Genomic DNA, 20,109 nt, shown 5'->3' with positions numbered 1-20,109 from the left:
TTGAACAAAAAGCAACTGTTCCTTTTAACTGTATAATCTATATTAAAATCAATTATATTCTGAATAATAGAATTCAGCCTGCTCCAGGACACCAGAACTGCTCAGTGTGACTTTCTCAGAGACATGAGAAGTCATCCAGTAACAGTAACCACGCCACATTTTATTTCAGAGTTAAGTCCTTGACAAAAAGCCTCAGTGAATTTTCTTCCTTTTTTCCCCCTGAACTGAGTTTTAACAGTAAACACCAATTTAAAAACATTAAAAAAACCCTGCAAGTGTCCATTTTCCAGAATATCCAGTATTTGTCAGCTGCTTAATGAACCTACGACTATGCCCCTGCACGACAAAAAAAATATATGCACCTTCTCCAACCCGCAAAATTCCATTTTGAAAGTTTATTGCCCCATTTAACTATATCTGACTGAAATTATTACACTTATCTAAATATATTAGCATATATTGAAACATTTCTAGGATTTAAGCAAGACAATGATTATGATTATCACTCATAGGCTGAATAACACAGCATGTTCCTTTCTCTCCAACCTATTTCAATTTTTGAAGTATACTCCAAGTCATTTCAGCATGAGGCCCCCAGCCAACACTCCTACTCCACAACACAGAATGGAATAAAGCGGTAAAGGCAGAATTACTCCATATCAGTAATGCCAGGTCTTAGCATTTGAAAAAGATAATCAGAATTTGTTACTCAGAAAATTAGTATCTTCATTCTTCCAGCCAACACTGACCTTATCATTAGAGAAGTACTAAGTACCTGGTAGAGAAAACCTGACTAGTCAGAGAGACACCCACTTCAAAAGCCTATACTTTCAAAGTTTGATAAGGTACCAATTTTTATGATGGGATGGTCTCGCGTTAAAATGCACTAGTAAGCAGAACCTGTTTATGAAGTTTCTGAAGCAGTCCAGAAAGATTCTCACAGGAAAATGCTTTGATGCCCACAGATCAATACAGACTGAAAATAATGACATTAATGATTTTCTGGCTTACAAATAAAGATGCTTAACCACCAGTACAGTCCCAAGTCAAAGTTATTCTCTACTGTTAACACTATCACTCTTCTGCATGTGTTGGTTTCCATCAGTATGACTGTAGTCACTTAAGTAAAACCAATTCAGGGGGAAGCTGATGTGAAAGTAGACAGCAACCATCACAGGGTAATACAAGCTGTAAGAACAGATTACACACAATCAAGAGCACAACCACTCTTCTAAAGATGGTCTTAACTCTGAAAACTAACTCAGGAGAATAATGTCATATGAAGGTGCTTCCAAACTTGCACACAACATCCTATTCTTGTGAGAGATGAAGATATTTTGATAATGTGCTGTTTACAGAACAAACTGGGTATCACTACAATTCAATTCAAAGGCTGTCCAAAAGGGTCAGATCAACCTCATTTGACTGCTGTGCCTTACAGGAATTAAGCTTTTCTGAAATAGAGTACATTCAAATCATGTTTTTAGAGAATTTTACCCTTCAAAGTGACTTGGATTTAGTAGTCTGTATATATAGAAAAAAACGCAGTAAGCACTCCATTTTTTTCTGTTTTAACTAAAAATACACTCTTATATTGCTGTTCTGTTCAAAGTTGTGCAATAACTTTTTGTGCCTTTCATCCACATGAGAAGCAGAACCAACAGTAATGTGGTGACAACTTCTTCAAAACGTATCTTTAAAAGAAGTCACGAAAATATCCTCACAGTTTCAATTCACTCAGTTTGATGACAGAACCATCAGCATCTCTAACTCCTCGCCAGTACAAGGGATTATTGCAAAGGCTGAGTACAGAAATCTGCTTTCTAGAAAGTGAAAAGAAAAAGGAGATCCTGGCATTTAAAATATATTCCAGTGTTCTTTCATCATACGCTAAGAAAGACCCCTTCATACTGACTAGGCAAGTAATGTATATTCTGCAACTAACATGTTTCTGATTGAGAGACATTAACCAAGTGTTAGGTTAACGGTTGGACTTGATGATCTTAAAGGTCTTTTCCAATCCAAAAGATTCTACAATTGCAGCATAAATCCACAGAAGAACTTTTATAGCAGCAGAATCCTTTTCTGCTCGGGCTAATAACATTTACGAAAGGATTCTTGAGGTGTGGATCTGTATATAATATGGGATAGGGATAATTATTTCCTACACAGACAACGAAATGAAGTAAATCATGGAATCATAGAATGGCTTGGGTTGGAAGGGACCTTAAAGATCATCTAGTTCCAACCCCCCTGCCATGGGCAGGGACACCTTCCACTAGACCAGGTTGCTCAAAGCCTCATCCAGCCTGGCCTTGAACACTCCCAGGGATGGCCCTTCTACCACCTCTCTGGGCAACCTGTTCCAGTGCCTCACCACCCTCTCTGTGAAGAATTTCTTCCTGATACCTAATCTAAACCTCCCTGCTGTCAATTTAACCCCGTTACCCCTTGTCCTGTCACTACAGTCCCTTGTAAAAAGTCCCCTCCCAGCTTCCTTGTAGCCCCTTCAGGTACTGGAAGACTGCAATAAGGTCTCCCCAGAGCCTTCTCTTCTCCAGGCTGAACAAGCCCAACTCTCTCAGCCTTTCATCGTAGGAGAGGTGCTCCAGCCCTCTGAGCATCTTTGTGGCCCTGGACTAAATGGACTAAGTCTAATGATTTGTCACCTTTTGGCAAGTACACAGAACTAGCTGCACAGCTTGCAGTTATGAAATGACACAGTCAGTGTTCAGTGAGAACTGAACATGGCAATTTCTTTCTATGATCAGGCTCACATTGGTTCAATCCGTATTTGTCACAAATCATTCCTATCCTTCACATTAAACTGTTTTATACATATAAACACACACAGGTTGATGTGATTTTATGCCTGCCATGAAGTCTTCGCCCACCCATCACACACATTACATTTTCTGCATTCATTTTTCCCAATATATGTTTTTACTTATTCTCTCCAGTAACTACTGAGTGCCAGCACTGGCAAGCACTTTCAGAACAATCTTGAGCACTGAGTAGTCAGGCCCCATGATTAATATCACAGACAAATTCATAATGCTGTATTCATCTGCACCATGAGTACTACAGAATCTCAAAAAAAGCCCCCAGAAAACACGAAGAAGAAAGCCAGTATTGGCCAAGCTATGATTAGTGTACAAAGGTCCCGAAACAAAGAAATTCAAAGCACAGCACATAATACTTTCAATATCTCATTTGAAAGTAGGGAGCCAAGAGGTAAGAACTAGACAATTCTGAGCTACTGTATGACTCTAGAAATCATTGAACAAAGATATGAGAAGTTAAAACAAACAGCTTAGCTCATTTCAAAAGACTTCATATTTTTACAGTTACTGATGAAGTTGTGTTTGTTCACAGGAAAATTAGTTATAGGTGCTTTTTCTCATGACTGAGAAAGTGAGAACAATCAAGAGTACAACTATCTTATTTTATATTTCATTATTCCGGTTACAAAATAGCAAGGAGAAGAATCTATCTATAGAAATCAGTTGGTCTTTTCCTTCAAAGCTATCCCAGGCATACAGTGATGCTGCAGAAGTGAATTAAATGTTAACACTTTCCTGGCTTTAGTGAACTCCATTCTTAAAAGACGGTATCACGTGAGACTTGGTGCAAGACGTGATTCCTCTAATATCCTACTGGATTCCAGAAAAAGTTATGTGAATTGTTTCACAATTTGGCGGCTTACACAGCTGAATGGAATTTAAATTACAACTTTCATATATCAAACCAGTAAACACATGAATTCAGGGCATTTGGACTGTCCTTCAAATGTGCCTTAAGACCTAATTATCTTCTGCCATTATTCCATTATTACTTCCAACATTTTTGCTCTAAAACACGCTTTACAAGATGGTCTTTACAGAATTTTAGAAGTGGTTTCATTATGCTAGCCTCCAGTTCCCAAGTTTAGATGTACAGCCTAGAGCACTAAGGAATGAAATTTTTAAATTAAACTTCTTCAAACATCAAAGTACCTTAATAGCAAAGAGTAAGTCTCATCCATTCTTTCTATTATCTGCTACATAAAATCTTGTATTGCTTTACTATTACTACTGCTGAATACACTGAACATGAGATGATCCTTCAATCTGCATGAACTCAGAGTGAAAATGCAAGTACTCCTCTACAAACTCTCTCACTCTAACAGAAACTAGAAAATTAAGACAACGTAGAAAAAACACACAGGGACTTCAATATTCCACAGCGTGTACTTAACAAGACGTTCAAACTCCTCAGCTTTGGGTACGTTTACCATTATGTATACTAATTGACAGAAAATCTCCACTGAAACAAACCCTTATGTCTCCAAATAATATAATTATACAAACGTATGCTTAAGGGGATATACAAGCTTATTATTCGTTTTAATATAAGAAAGTGATGTGCAAGCCCTACTACTATTCCACCACAGCACGTGTCTGTTTCAGCCCACTCAATTAAGGAAAGGAAAAGAATGCCAAGCTTAATGCTTATCATGCAGCATTTGAGGCAGCTGAAAGTGAAACTATGGCAAAAATTATACAGTGCACCAGCTGACATCAACCAAGAAGTAGGAATTCAGAAAATGGGTCTGTTACAGAAAAAAGTTACTTATTTCAACACAATTCATAAGCTCAAGGCTTAATACTCATGCTTCAAACTTTCCAGTTTATGATTTGTCCATCTTGAAACACATTTAGAAAGTGTGAATCTAAGTCTTTCCTCTGTTCAGAAAACAACCATGTTTGTGTAGGTCCTCCCCTGGAAAAGCCATGATCCACATTTCATACAGAGGTCTGCCTCCATGTAGTGGTTGAGAAACACTCGGTTTGACCATTCGTAAGGGCTATGACCATACGTATGGTCCTACTGCCAACGGGTAATGTTTGTGACTGTTTCAACTGAACAGCATGCTGGATCTTACAGTATTTTTCCTTTAAGTTAAAGGAGGAAAACTGCTCAAAGGCTTTCAGTGTATTGGCATCTACCCCACCATTCCCTTTTTTATTCAAACAGCTGCACATTTGAAGTTACTTAGCATTAAGTAGAGCCTTATTAAAAATTAATCACAGCTTACTGATATTTGGCTTTAATGTTACAAACCACAAGTAGTTAATGCACAAGTTTGCTTAACTGACTTCTGAAAAAATAAGGATTGGGTGTTAATTGTTTCAATAAGCCTTGCTTATTGAATTTAAAGTGGTGAAACCATTTAGAACATAAAATGCACCCCAGGACAAATAAGAATTTGTTCTCAGTGTGTAAAAAAGCACAAAAGTTATCTACGATGTGCTTTTCAGCAACTGTCATTGCAAATGAACTATGTTTTCTCTATACTGTGTACAAAGCAAGCTGTAGACAAGTATAATTGTCTAAGTAGTTAATTACTTAGCATCTGATGCATAAGCACTCTGCATGTATTACTTTCAACTTAACTCTGCATGGACTATCATATGACTTCTTTGTCTTTCACACTTTCTGGCCCCTCAATTCTTCACTAGTCTGATTACATATGGTTTTCCAGTCACCTTGTAGAGTTGTTTGGTTTTTGATTACTTTTTTAAAGCAGTAAGAATTCAAACACAATTTCCTTCTTTAATTTTAGTTACCTGCATTTTTAATTGATTATTTTAGTATAGTCTCATCCAAATAATTCAGATTACGCTAAACAATTACTCTTTCAGTTAGCACACACAAGATTTCCAATACTGTTGTCACAGATAGATTAATTTAAAAATACGAATACAGTATCCTTGCAATAATGCTTTAGATGGATACTTTAATAAAATAATGAAATTAACCACCTGCATACATGTAAATTTATAAACTCTTAAGATTACAGTATTATTCATAGAAATGCTATTGTACTTCATACTATTAAAAAACCTTTTCATTTACATAGTTTTATTTTCTGGTGTATAATGCACTGAAGAAATGTTTTAGCACTGAGGTTACAAGTTTGAGCAAGTGTTTTCCAGAAAACCTTTTCTAACTCTACTATTTATTCAATATTAACACTTTGATATAGTAAGACAGCCTATGAGGTTTATATCAATTAATAATATATTATTAATAATTATTGAAATGGTGGTCCAGTTAAAGTTTTGTTTTGATATCTTTTCTTCTTTCATTTTTACAGCAAAGACACTTTTACGGAAGCTGAACTGTGTGGTGTTGCTTTACATGTAGATATTTAGTCTTGATCAAAAGTCTTAATACTTCAATGTATCCTTCATTAATGAACTGTAGTATCGTAAATATCTAATCTTATATGAAATGTTAATAAGAATGATCAGATTGACACAAAGGGATATTTTCCTGCCAGCGTACTAAGCAAAGATGTTGGTGAGAACAAAGCCCAAGCAAGTTTGTCTGAAGGGCATACCTGCCCACAGAGCTACACAATAAGAAATTTCCAAATGCACAAAGTGATCTATTGGAAATGTTTTCCTACATGTGCCGGTTTTGGCTGGGATAGAGTTACACCACAACAATAAATTATACTCAAATTTGGAATTAAGTTTGGCTTCAGGAAGAAAAGCTATTGATCATATCTGATGTCCAGTTGGAGACTTTTTTTTAAAGAGACAGTTTACAATATGCAGGACTTCACTTTGTAAAATTATGAGACACAGACTAAGTGCTGATAAAAACATGTTCCAAATTAATTCTAGGAGAGCTGAGTTTGCCAAGATTAAATGGCATTTCATTTCCCAAACAATAAAAAGCCTCTACATGCACACAACACAGCACGAGACCATGCTAAGAACAAAACAAAACCAACCTTGCTGTTAGGCCCCGATGAGAGCTGTCTCAAAATAAATTAAAAAAAAAAAGAGGTTTCAAATTAAGTGACAACTAGAATTAGTTTTCATTAAGCTTTTATTTTTTTAATAACAGAATCAACTGTAAGTGAAGTTAGTAAATGATCACAGGCTGAAGTGCTGTATTTTATTATGCAGAAAATCAACTTCAAGTCTAATACTGAGATACCTGGCAATGAACTTACAGAACTCCTCAAAATTTACGTTAAACATTACAAAAAAACCTGCTTGAAATACACAAAAAAATATAACTACGAACCTGACTAAAGCATTACTTGGAATAAACGTAAAAAAGCTTATTTTTTTTTCAGCAGGGGCTCTAATTTGTCCCAAGATATCCTCTTTTAAACTGGGCCAAACTGGTCCACAGGCACTCTATGTAAAAGATGATCTAAATCTGTTAAGATCACAACCTAGTCCCATAGTGATATGAAATTACATGTGAAAATATACCTACCATGAACAGCACTGAATGTCATGTGTTGGTTATTAAAGCTAAGTGTTGGTTTATCCTCTGAAGTGTGTTTGCTAATTTAGCTCTACTATTCATTTGTAATCAGTCTTTTTACTGATTACACATTGATGTGTGAATTTGGCTGACAGCATAGAAGGAAAAAGAAAATCAGAACTTACTCACCAAGGAAGAATCCCTGTGACACCACATTCCATCCTATAAAGGAAGTGAAAGTGCTCTTCCCTTCCGTCTGATTTACAAGAAAGAAAGAAAGAGAAGGTTGTAATCTTGCTACACTATGCACTGTTATGGAAAGGAGATAGGAGTACTTGATCTGAGAGTTCACTGCAGAGAACACTGAATGCACCTGCTTTATTCTGGTTATTAGAAAGCCACGCGTTTGGGTGGACAGGTGCACTACTTGCTCAGTGAACTTAAATAGATAAACTTCCTATTATCTGGTTAACAGTTACAGCCCTTAGCAGGAAAAAAAAGTTACACTTGGGAATAAATGTGCAACAGAGGTTCAAATGTATTTAATAACCTGACAGTATGAATAAAGAAATAATGTCCATAACAAGAATGCCAGTATATTTATTTGTTTTGGTTTGTTTTCTTGTTTGTTTTTTCCTGAGATGCTTGCTTTCTTGAAGTAATGCTGTTCTATTTACTTCCTACTAAAAAGTGTAAATTTATGATTTCACAGGAGAATTTTAAGAAGTACATTAATACAATTGAAGTTAATGATGTCATTGCTGACATGACCTAAGCTCACTTGTTTCAGGGAAAAGAGAGCAGAGTAAAAGAAAACCAGAACACATTTTATCTATTTCCACATGGAAGAAATGTAAAGATTGTGTGAATCTATCTTCACATACAAGAAAATTCATAATCTACTTCTGTATTTTCTTGAAAAAACTAGAATTTGGAGGGGGGAAAAAAAAGTCTCAGTTTCTGTAACAAGTCTTTACTTGCTTTATGGACAAGATGTCAAATGCTTTTAAGTGCAATTAAATCTGGAGTCCCATCAGAACTCCACAAACAGACAATTTTAGCTTTCACATCATGGAGTTTTTCAAATAATACAGAAAAGCTTTTTCACATTCCACAAGAGTTTTTATTGGTGTGCAACATATTTTCAAGAAAAATAGAATGTTAGCTCTATAAAAGTTTCAAAAGCAAGCAGAGATAATAATCTGCCCAGAATCTCTGGGTCTGTGGTATTAGTAAAAAAAATGTCAGAATTGTAAAAAATTGTAAAAGCAAACTGTACCTTTCAACCATAGGCAGAGTTAGTTTCAGGATGCTGTATCAAAGACTGTAATTCTGAAGAGAACTCCTACTTCTCTCTCTACCTTAGATTTGTTTTTACAGCCAAATATGTACTTTTATGTTGACAAAGAATATTTTAATAAAATAAGAAGTCATTCACACGATTTGAATAGAACAATTTAGGAAATTTCTTTCCATGGCTCGGAAGAAAATACAGCAGAGATGATTTTTTTTTTGGGGGGGGTGGGGTATTTCAGAAGATTTAATTTAATTTTGTGAAGTGTTTGCTAATATTTTTAAGAGCACCCTGCTATTTACAGAGCATAGCAGTAATGAAGTTGCACCTGCCAAAACCACCAATCTGATAACTCGGCCTCTGGTGTTTGACCACTGCAATTTAAGCAGCAGTTTAGTTTACTTAATGACAGAATCTAGGATTCTTCTGACTGAAGTTTTCAAAGTTTTAAAATCTCTCTCTAGAACAGCTATGTTAACACCAATATAGCTCTGACAAATACACAGAATTAAATTTACTCAAAAGGAAAGATCAAGTGATGAGGAATGATGACTTAGCAGTCAAACTGAAGCACTTACACTGTTTAGGCAGAAAAAAACTAATTTATTTAAGATACATTACTCTGTTCCCTTTCAGAACTCTCTAAAACAGAATATTAAAACATGTGGAAGAGTCTATAAAGCACTCCCCCTACATCTAAGCACTGTACACAACACCATAGACAGGAATCAGCCCACCTTACACAGAATGTGGTTTCATTGTTTTAAAGAAATAATGGGTAATATAATCTTTTTCTACACTGAAAAGAGCAAAAAGAGTTATAAGGAAATAAATTAACTGAAGAGTAAACTGGAAGGGAGACTGAATACTCACTGCTCAATCACTTCACTGAGATGTTGAGAAAAAAGTCAAGATGAAGGGAGGAGCACTTTTATTTACTACACAGAATGGAATATGATGTGGCAGGTTCACATAACTAGTCGTGCCTCTCAACACTTATTTGACCTTTGGGAGGAAGAGTAGGCTAAGACATAAACAGCCACCTGCTTTGTAAGTACCTTTTGTAATTACAGATGTGTTTCTTTTGTAACAATCAAATAAAGGTGTATTTCCTGAGCTAGAAGAAGAAAACCCCTTTTTTTTTTTCCATAACAAATCAACATAACTAGAATAACAATAAAAACCCCAAAAAATCAAAGCGCAGGCTCTGTATATTTGGAAGTAAAAATCGTGACATCTGAAAAAGTTCCATTACGTACTATAAACATGAACTATGATCCCTTCAGTTAAAAGCCACCATCTCTAAAATATTAATGAATTAGCCAAAGCCTCAAGTAGTAAACAATTTAAAAGATTCTAGGGAAATTAATTCCATAAACAGCTGAGGAAACTGTGACAAAAGAAATTGCTTCAGTAGTTGTTACAAAGCCTTCTTCACTCAAGATAATCTCAGTTCACTGTATCTTACCTGATAAAACTTTGCAGTTAACATAGTCAAGTTGATTATATTAAACGGGATTCTATCCTGCCTCCCACACTAAAAATACTGTCAAGCAAGCAGATTTTAACACTGCAGGTGCAGGTACATATACATACACACCTATGTGTGAGTGTATATGGTACGTTCAGTTTCGCTTTCTCACTACTGAACAACACCCAAACTCAGCAACCGGTCTTTCAAATATTTCAATCGTAATTTCAGAAGAGCAGAAAACTTACTTGTCAAAAGCAAAGCTGAATTTATAAACAAAGAAGAACACTTTTTAAACAGAAAAAAGTTAGATCCAAATGATAACTTAAAATCCACTACATTTACCTGCATTACCTATTAATTTTAATATTATAGCAATAGCATCCATACAGATTTTACAAATAGGCACATAATTTGACTTGTCATCAAGCTAAAACTAAACAGCTGTCATTGTTTACACAGTTTTGAAAACTCAACATCATGAAAGTCTGACATTCAGCTCAAAATGAAAGCACAATAAAATATTAAGAGACTGCCACCTAGTGCCCATGTTAAACATCACTGCAGTACAAACATTTTAACTTAAGACTCTACTTTCTTCTGCAACTAGACTAGCATTTGCTCTAATCAGAACACACGTTCTAAACGATGCATCTAAAGGCACTTCACATAAAAGGGAATATTAATAATGCAAATGCAAACAGCTAAAAAAAAATCAGCTATCATAAATCAACTTCATAATTTTCATTCTGGATTTCCCCAAACCTGAAGTCATAATTTTCCCTTGAATAAATAAGATCATCAATACAAATACTCCTTTTCTTTTAGGTTACACTTAAGGCTTCCATAATCAGCTTTATCATGAAATAGCAACTTTTATGAAGGAAATTAATTCTATAAAGTTTTTGATGCCTATGCCAGAAAGGACAAACCAAAAATCCTAAGTATTAGCAACTTCTCCTTAATATTAATCTGAACAAAAAAGCAAGGGGTTAAGACCTAAAATTTCTTAATATTGTTTGGATTAGTCAGTCCCATCGATTCTTCGAAAGAAAGTAACATTTTATACAGGGATCCTGTAGGCAAAGTTTACCATGGAAATAAGGAAACTTTTTTATTGTAAAAAAAAAAAAAAATTCGAACTTCTGTTTCAATATCAAAAAGTCTATCAAAAGACATGAGCCAAGTCATTAACTCAAGTCTAGGAAATCTTAAAACACTGTTCAACTAGATGTTAGTTAAAAGAACAAATCTATAGAGTAAAGTTACAGCTCTGTCCTTTACTAACCTGAATATGCCTAAGTGGTGCTGTTATCAAACTGTTGTGTCTGAAGGAAACAGCGATGACTGTAAGTGACTGGTGGCAAAGTTTAAAGGTCCCCCGCACACCTTTGCTTTGGCTAGTTTAGACCAAACTTCTGTTTTACAGTGGAAGAAGTCATTAGTAGTTCAAACAGCACTGAAGGGCCATAAAATTAAGCACACGCATAAACAGAGAAACATTATTTGAAGTTATCAACACCCTTCTCTTGAATCAACTTACCGTAAGCCATAGCAAGGCAAAGTGATGAACCGGAACATTGCCAGAAAAACTCTCAAAGGAAGCAGGGTGAATACATACAGAAAAGCATCCAGGCACAAAAAGATTCCAAAAAACATCAACTAAATTGCAAAAATAAAACAGAATTATGTTAGTTGCTTATAAAGAGTTACAAAAAGTTTATAAAGAATTACATTATTTTATAAAAAATGCATTTACATAAGACTAATCAAATAGGCACAATACTCTCAACTTGTCCAAGCCGTTGAACTGTAGGAAAAACAACATGCTATGCACCTGGAAGACTATTCAGCAAAAGTTCTGCACCACAAGGCTGGAGCAGCAAAGGCTTCTTGGCCCACTGAACACAGACTTTACTAACAGATGAATTGCACTGGGATATAACTGTAGCTCATTTTCCAATGATGACTGTCCTCTAAGGTTACAAAAGTTAATGTTTTTAACTTTAGGAAAAAAAAATTTAAAGCTGTGTGTACATGTGCACAGCCTACCTCCTTTTTAACATGCCTTCCCACTCACTCCACACCCCACCAAAAAAGACTTTGGTTTACCTTGTTGAATTTCTATTGCACAGCTAATTACAGCTGTGGTACTTCTCCTTCAGTGAATACCCACATTTTTTCATACAAACAAGAATATAAAATATGAAGAGATAGACTTCCAGTTGCCCTCAATTTAAATGTGTTATCCTTAATTTACAGAAACAGCTAAAGCCATTTCATTGTAGCCACAAGCCAAGCAACTCTGTGATAATTAAACAAGACCTGAAGTCTGCAGTCAGAAAGCTCTTATGTACCAGACTCTCCCCAAGACACTTCTTCTCCATCTGCTCTTTGAATCTATCTTAAGATTTACCTGAATGGGACTCTAGGCATATGCTTTTATGCTTTGGTCAGATCAGAGGCTAGTGGTTTTTTCTGCACTTAAATCACATTAAAAGGCAAGCTTAACTGGCTACACAATTAAGAGTAGCAACATCTAAGCAGGTCTAGATATCCATGACAGATATTTACATGTGAAAGTTTTATGTGTTGCTTATGGGAAAGGAAGACACTGGTTTTGGGAGGGTGGGGGGCTGTAAACCAAAACACCAGTAAATTACTTTTTTCTCCCACCACCTCTTTGCCTTGCAAAATATCTCCTTTGTCAGTTTCCAAAACAGCCAGTGCCATGTCCAATGAGCTAGTATCACCAACAGGTACCTTTCTCTCACCCTTACTCCTCATGCTTCCTCGCACCTTTGAAAGCAGTTCTACAGAGTGCACTCCAGTACATCTATCTGCAAACCACATAAGGTGACTGAACAGGCACAAAAGCACTGCTGTCATCTCTGAGCTGCTGCTTTCCTTTACAACACTATTTCTACCAATGCTGAAGTCTGTACTTCAACACCAACGTGACATTAAGGTCTCCTCCCTGACGTTCACTCATTCACCTCCAGTACCATTTTCAGCAGAGAGTTATTCAAAATTATCAGGAGCAGTGTTTACAAATAATGGATGAATTTACGCATTGCATTTTAATATGCCATTAAGTCAGCTATTTATTTGCTATTCAGGTACTGAATATCTAAGCACTGAGGATGACTGAAGATGAACATGTCTTTTTTAACTCTTTAAAACGAGAAAAATACAAAGACAACCTATCATTTTGCCCCTGCTTTCTTTGACAATATCTTTATAATCTAGAAAACAACTCCAGATTTTCTCTTTGATTAGACAGACTTTCTCTCTCCCTGAGTGGAATCACAGTTTTTCACTCACTGTAAGCTTGCATTAATGTTGACAATTATTGTTTAATGTCCTCATTTTCCTAATTTTTTACTACATTGCTCTTCCACAATTGCACACACTGCTGAAATATAATCAGCACTGAACCTTCCACTCATTCTGGTAAACATTTTTGCTGCTACATTCCAGACACTGAGGAGTGAACAGAAAAGCTTACAGAGCTTTTCCATCATCATAACTATATTTTAGCAATCAGCATGAAGTTTAATTTTGAGATCAATTGACAAGTGTTCCCTTACGTCTAGGAATAGGGACCGCCTTTTCATTTAGTATAAATAACCAATTACAATGAAGAGCTTCCACTGAATCTTCACAAAAAAGCTCCAATGGAAGGAGCATTTACATTGAAATTTGCTAGCTTTTCTAAATATAAAAGGAGTATTCAGAACAACCACAACAAAAAAAAAAAACCCAACCACCATCCCTACCCTTTTAACATCATTCCCCACTCTAAACTCACGTACATATAATAAGTGCACATTAAGAAAACCTCCCGAAAGTAGGCTTTCATAAATTTACTCCAGTTTATTCTCACTCTACTTGATTATGATTTTCAATCCTAGTATGTAATTATATTATTAGGTAGTAAACAATACAAGACATTAAGAAAATTCTTCTCTTCCTTCCTAGTGTCTCACATGCTTTATTTCAATTAAGCAGACTTTTGAATCAGTCAAGTGATTCCCAAAATAGGTGACCAGTACACTAGTTTGTTTTTCATCATCATACTTTTTCAAAATTTTTTTTACACTAGTATGATGTGATTTGACATGGCTGGTATGTATCCTAACCCACACTAAGCCCATGCAAAGAACCAAGATATTTATTTCATAATGTCTCTTTAGAAAGACACCTATCACTTTCTACTCGCTTATTATTCATTCAATATTCTTTCATATTCAAAGTACAGACTGAAGTTTGATTTACCATGCAAAAAACATCCATTCCAAAACTTTCAACCGTATTTATAAGACTGTTGGCCTTCACTTGTTCTTACACACTGAAAGTCTTATTAGAAATCTATGGTGATACTACTTCAGAATCATGTCTGTGGCTTGGAGACAGCACATAACAGTCTACATAATTACAATGGAGATGACGTAGAACTGCTATATTGTTCAACTGAGACTCTACCTTAACTGGAATATTTTACCATTAACTGGAATGGGTCAACAGGGAGGATGTGAAGACACCACCCATGGAGATATTTAAAACACAACTGGATCTGGTCCTGAGCAACCCACTGTAGGTGATGCAGCTTTAAACACGGACTTCTAGAGATGATGTAGTCCAAACGCATCCCAATCGCATTCATTCTGTGATTTTTTGACTGGGAATTTAGTTTTGTAAACACAGGCCTTATCATGGTCTAAGAATGAATTTAATGATACTGAAGGGGGAATCTGAGTGCTGCTGACAAAGGGATTCCTACTTCCCGTCCCTTCTGCACTGCTCTTTCATCTTTCCACCCCCACCCCAAGCTATACAGCTCCCCTTCTGCCCTTGTGTAGGATCTGGATTATCAAGAATAATGGCTGAGCAATTCAGTGCACTATCCTAGCAAAGTATAAACAGAGCAAGTGAAGCATTCACTGCCGAATTATGAGCTGATTTAACTCTTAGAATGGTCCAACAAGCACCACAGCTCAAGCAAAACAGGCAGTGTGCGTAAGGGGGGAGACTAAAGTGGGACGGGAACAGTGAAAACAAAACTCTTCCTTCAATAAAAACTATATTGATTTAGCCCTAGCATGTAACTTCATCCCTAGAGGTTTTCAGAATTTTGGCAATATTACTTTTGATGTTACCATTACACTGCAGCCTAGCCAAACTTTATTACCAATGTTGCCTTACTCATCGTTCTTGCACATATCCCTGCTGCCTCCCAAATTGAAATGGTTAAGCCACAACAAAACTCTCTTCTACATTACAGCACTGGAATTGGCTCACTGCCAGGCCAAAATTATACCTAAGCTGACATAAATGAGGTGGTAGGAACGCCTCAGGAAAGGCCGTAGTATGGGGACAGAGAGGGAAGATGTGGTAAACAGTGGCAAGAAGCAAACTAGAAGGTTACGAAAATTAAGTCAAAAACCTTAGACAGAAACTTATTCATCACCGTATTCTTAAGCAACTGGAATATTTAAAACAAATTTTTATTTTTTTTAATGTAAAATTATTTTGCTGGAAAAAGTTGGTTTTGGCTTGACTATTTCTTTAAGTACCAGTGACATCTTTACATTTGAATTAATTTGTCATAATTTGGCTTGAAAATTAGTCATCTGTCTCTACCAATAACATGAGTTGCTAGCAGCAACAAGCAAACATAGGTAAAAAAAAACACCCAAATCACAAATGTTTAAGATATAACACTGAAAATTAATCACTATAGATGTTTAAATCTTTTTTTTAGTAGAAGTGCTTGAAAAATAAACATTTGTTGAAATAATTTAATGCAACAGACTTCATCTCTAAATTAAAACAAATCTTAGAGTATACTTCACCTTTTCCAGTTCTTTTGGTATCCGCATGCATGTGTATACTCTCTCTCTCCGCTCTGTGTATTTTGCTTCATTGTGTTCAAGGAAGTAACCTCTTGTTAGCTCAGCACTGATGAATCTCAGCAACGAAAGATCTACATTCAGTAACACACATAAGCAGAAGACATTTCAGACACGACCTCGGAAGAGAAAGAAGACTACTACACTTTTGTTACTTGCTACATGTTTACATCACATGTAACCCAGAAGGTTTCTGCTGATCATAATCAGAATGTCAAATAACATGGTATGGAAGGAGCTATAAGAGAAGAAATTCCTATGCTCTCACATTCCCGTTACCTCCCAACAAACAAAACAGGCTACTCAGCCAATCACTTTCATCAGACATCCCACTTCTCCAAAACATTACTCAAAGCAGCTACACTGAACACCATATACTGAGTGGATCTAATCCATAATGTACTGACAGCCCTCCTAAATTTACTAAGCTCTATTTTAAACTACTTAAAAGCTATTTTCTGTCTCAGCAACACCAGCAACTTGTTATTTAAAATAAAGAGCAACTTTCTTTAACATCAAAATCTTCATGGATACCTGATCCCAAGTGATTCGGTGCACAAACAGTACGCTGATCATTTAATGATCAGACCAAAGTCTTTCAAGACCAAAAAGCCATGAAGCACACACAGGTCTTCTGCATTTTAATGGCTGTAGGTAACTAAGCCAAAGGCTGACTGACCTATGTTTAGTCAACACACATGGCTTCTGAAAAAGCCTTTTTGCAGAGTAATCTTGCAAAAAAAAATAAAATACAAAATTATAATTATGAAAATTCAAGCTGTTAGCACAAGGAGGTTGAGCTTAAGCTTCAACACTCACTGACAAGGTCTGACATTACCACTTCCTGGTAACACTTCAGAAGTGACAGAACGATACTGCAATCAAGTTTAACATTTCCAGTCATTACTGGCATTTAAAAATAGAAACTCTCAGTGTTCACACAACATCCGAAAGATGGAAATCACTTATCCAAACAGATAGGTGAAAAGCTAGAGAGCACCCATCATGTCACAAGCACGTGTTCATAAATAGTGCATTCAGATTTGAGCCAAAGTGGCTGGGGTGGATGGGGGGGGTAAGGGTGGACCTTGCATAGTACGATGCTCCACATTTTTTGGGGGAGGAAGAAGCTGCATAACACACCCTTAGTAAAAGAACCTGGATAACAGCTGTTAAGAGAGGAATGCAGGTATAGATGCTACATGTGAAGAGTTCACCCAAGATTGTGAAAACCATTAGATGAAAGAGTATCCAGAAAATCACAGGGAGTTTTAAAGCAAAGAAGGAATCGGCTCCAACAGAAGCATAAAAGAACCACACCCTGCCTCTTTGCTTATAACCTACACTGCCTTGGATGGGGGGCATGTGTATTGAGTGCAATTAGAACTTGTGGGGATTACAAACAGGCATTTGTGATAGTGTATGAACAGCCTGTGTATGCCTAGTATTGTGATTTATCATGTTGCTGATACTCACCACAGCTACACTGTTCACTGAGTGCTGGTTAATTATGTATTGTCAATTTATCATTTAAATCATGACTTGCTTTAAACAACATGCACTACAGTTCTTCCCTGTATGAGCTTGTATGGATAGTGATTTTGATGATTTGTATGTTACTGATGAACTTCTAGTAAGCAAGCCAAAGCCACAGCAAGCCTTAAAGGTATTTATCTTAAAGCAAACAAAACCAACATGTAGTTTAATGAGTAGTAAAAAAACTAATATTTACATGTAAAGTTTCAATCAAAGTTCATTCCAGTGAAATAAGGCAGAAGTTCATACCACTACATCATTGTTCAGAGCTCTTGCAAGCTTATTTTCTGAAATCTTCCTTTGTAACACTATCACTTGTAACTTTTTTGGTTTTCTCAATTCTTTCTTGGTTAAAAAGTTAAAAGTAAAACCAGATAACCTTGGGTATAAATACACATTTAACTATTCTGTTAATTGCCCAGGTGTATTTTCTTCCACCTCAGATAACCCACCTTCTCTAACTTAATACACCTCCAACAACCAAGGTCTCTAGCGAAGTAAATACATGCATATGGGCAACCACCACAGATTAACTTATGGATCCCTTCCAACTTGAGATATTCTAAGGTTCTAACTAATTAGCTCTTTGTTTCCACCCCTCCTTACTCACACAAACTGATACACAGGCCTAATGTTGAAAAATAAACAATTTAAAGTTTCCTCCACCTGGCTAGACATTCATGCCCCAGTTATTAAGAGATAATCACTCCTCAGGACTGAGGTTGATCAATACACAAGCTCCAGACCGTGACTGCAAAGAAATCTCTCCAGTGATGGGGGATGCACTGAAGCACAGTCACTCGGCCACCTCCTTTCCAAGCACTAACTGCCACCCAGCATCAGCCCTAGCTCTGTGCCAGCTGTGAAACCGATCAGTGGCTGACCCTGTAGAAAAAACACAGTAAGCAAAAGCACAGCATGAGACACTGAGGCAGAACAGAGTATTAAACCATTTGAAAAACAGCTTAATTCTGCTGTCAAAGCTTCTTTTAAAAATAAGTACACACTCTAAGTCCTATTTCAAATTCCTTCCCTACTTCAAATCTCCTTCCTTTGCAGTCAAATTTTAGACTGTGGCCTAAGTTTAAACTGTTCAGATAGCATACTCTTAAAAGTGTTCTCATTTATCTCTCCATCTCAGGACAGAAAAGCACAAGCATCTTCCAAACATAAAAGGCCACCAATTGCTTCAAGGTAAAAAGATAATGATTTACCTAAGTTATATTTCAATGCATAGCTCCACAAAGGATAACCATTAACCAGAAATGGAGAGGAAAATTTGTGCAAATGCGAACTGCACTGTGCCTCAGGAAGTTTCTGTTGTTATATAGTAATAACTTCAATCCTAAACACAACGGTTCCAGGCACTCACTTCACTCATGTGAATCCTAAATACACACTTCTTCCACAAGCACTCAAATCAATCAAGACAAAACAGCACAATAATTTTAAAAACTTTAAAAAAAATTTCTTCTTCCTCTAAACTAATTCTCTATAAAGTACCAGTCCTGCTTTACCATCGTGAATAAAACCTTACTTACGTCTACTACATAATATATTGCTACTAAAGATGAGTTAGAACTTTTAGTTGCTCTATCAAGAAGCCTGTTCTTCAGATTCTAATGTTTTCTTGCCCTGAAGAGTCAGAAAGCATGAATGACTTTTAACTATTTTTACATATAAAAATCAGTTGGTGAAACATACTTAGGAATTCCTCACACAATCACAAATAACAATTTCCTTACGTTTTAGAAAGTTATTTGTTCAGTTGTCTTTCAGGCACATCCGTATGTACCTTGACCATTCTTTTTTTTCCCCACCACAAAGCAATTTATAATAGTATAATCAAGCCAATTCCTTACAACTACAGAAATTACAGGAGTTTCATCACCACCACAGAACCGCAATGATGCTGCACAACCTATGACATAACTGTCAGACACACTAACACAGCACCTGTCAAACTCAGAAGGAGAGCATTCAGCTGTTAAAGTTAAAACCTAATTCCTATTTTTCCTATTTTTTTTTTTAAGTTATTTGTAACTGATAAGACCTGCAGTGTCACATTCAAGCCAACACTGAGGCAGAAAGCCTGGACATTTCAACACCACTTGGAGCGCTTTCCAATTTTCAGCAAGCCACTCAATTAAGAGTATTGCGCTAATAAAGTTATTTATAATCGTACCAACACTAAATCAACACTGTCACACTGACCAACAATTTTAACAAAAAAGTCAGAGCTATTTTCAAAAATTACAGTGGCTATCTGATAACCAGTTAAAGTGTAAATGTCATATAGCTGCAGATTGTACAAGAACGCGGAGGGGGTATGACTTTTTACAAGGGCCTGTAGTGACAGGACAAGGGGTAATGGGTTTAAATTGAAAGTGGGGAGATTTAGATGAGACATCAGGAAGTTCTTCATGAAGAGGGTGGTGAAGCACTGGAACAGGTTGCCCAGAGAAGCTGTGGATGCCCCATCCCTGGAAGTGTTCAAGGCCAGGCTGGATGAGGCTTTGAGCAACCTGGTCTAGTGGAAGGTGTCCCTGCCCATGGCAGGGGGGTTGGATCTTTAAGGTCCCTTCCAACCCAAACTATTCTATGACTGACCACAAAGGCAGTGA

General features: G+C 36.4%; 1 protein-coding gene across 1 annotated transcript in view; it reads right to left on the bottom strand.

Annotated features, from left to right (window-relative positions):
* TAPT1 (transmembrane anterior posterior transformation 1) overlaps positions 1-16,853 on the bottom strand; it is a gene marked incomplete at its 3' end in the record, with an annotated part of 36,462 nt that extends 19,609 nt beyond the window's left edge. The window contains 3 exon segments of the mRNA XM_010153082.1: positions 11,581-11,699; positions 15,893-16,023; positions 16,769-16,853. Coding sequence (XP_010151384.1) covers positions 11,581-11,699; positions 15,893-16,023; positions 16,769-16,853 — 335 coding nt within the window.
* Between the last annotated feature and the right edge of the window lie 3,256 nt (positions 16,854-20,109).

This window comes from Eurypyga helias, unplaced genomic scaffold (assembly GCF_000690775.1).
Source record: "Eurypyga helias isolate BGI_N326 unplaced genomic scaffold, ASM69077v1 scaffold8226, whole genome shotgun sequence".
Classification (NCBI taxonomy): domain Eukaryota; kingdom Metazoa; phylum Chordata; class Aves; order Eurypygiformes; family Eurypygidae; genus Eurypyga; species Eurypyga helias.
This window is presented reverse-complemented; position numbering and strand designations above follow the sequence as displayed.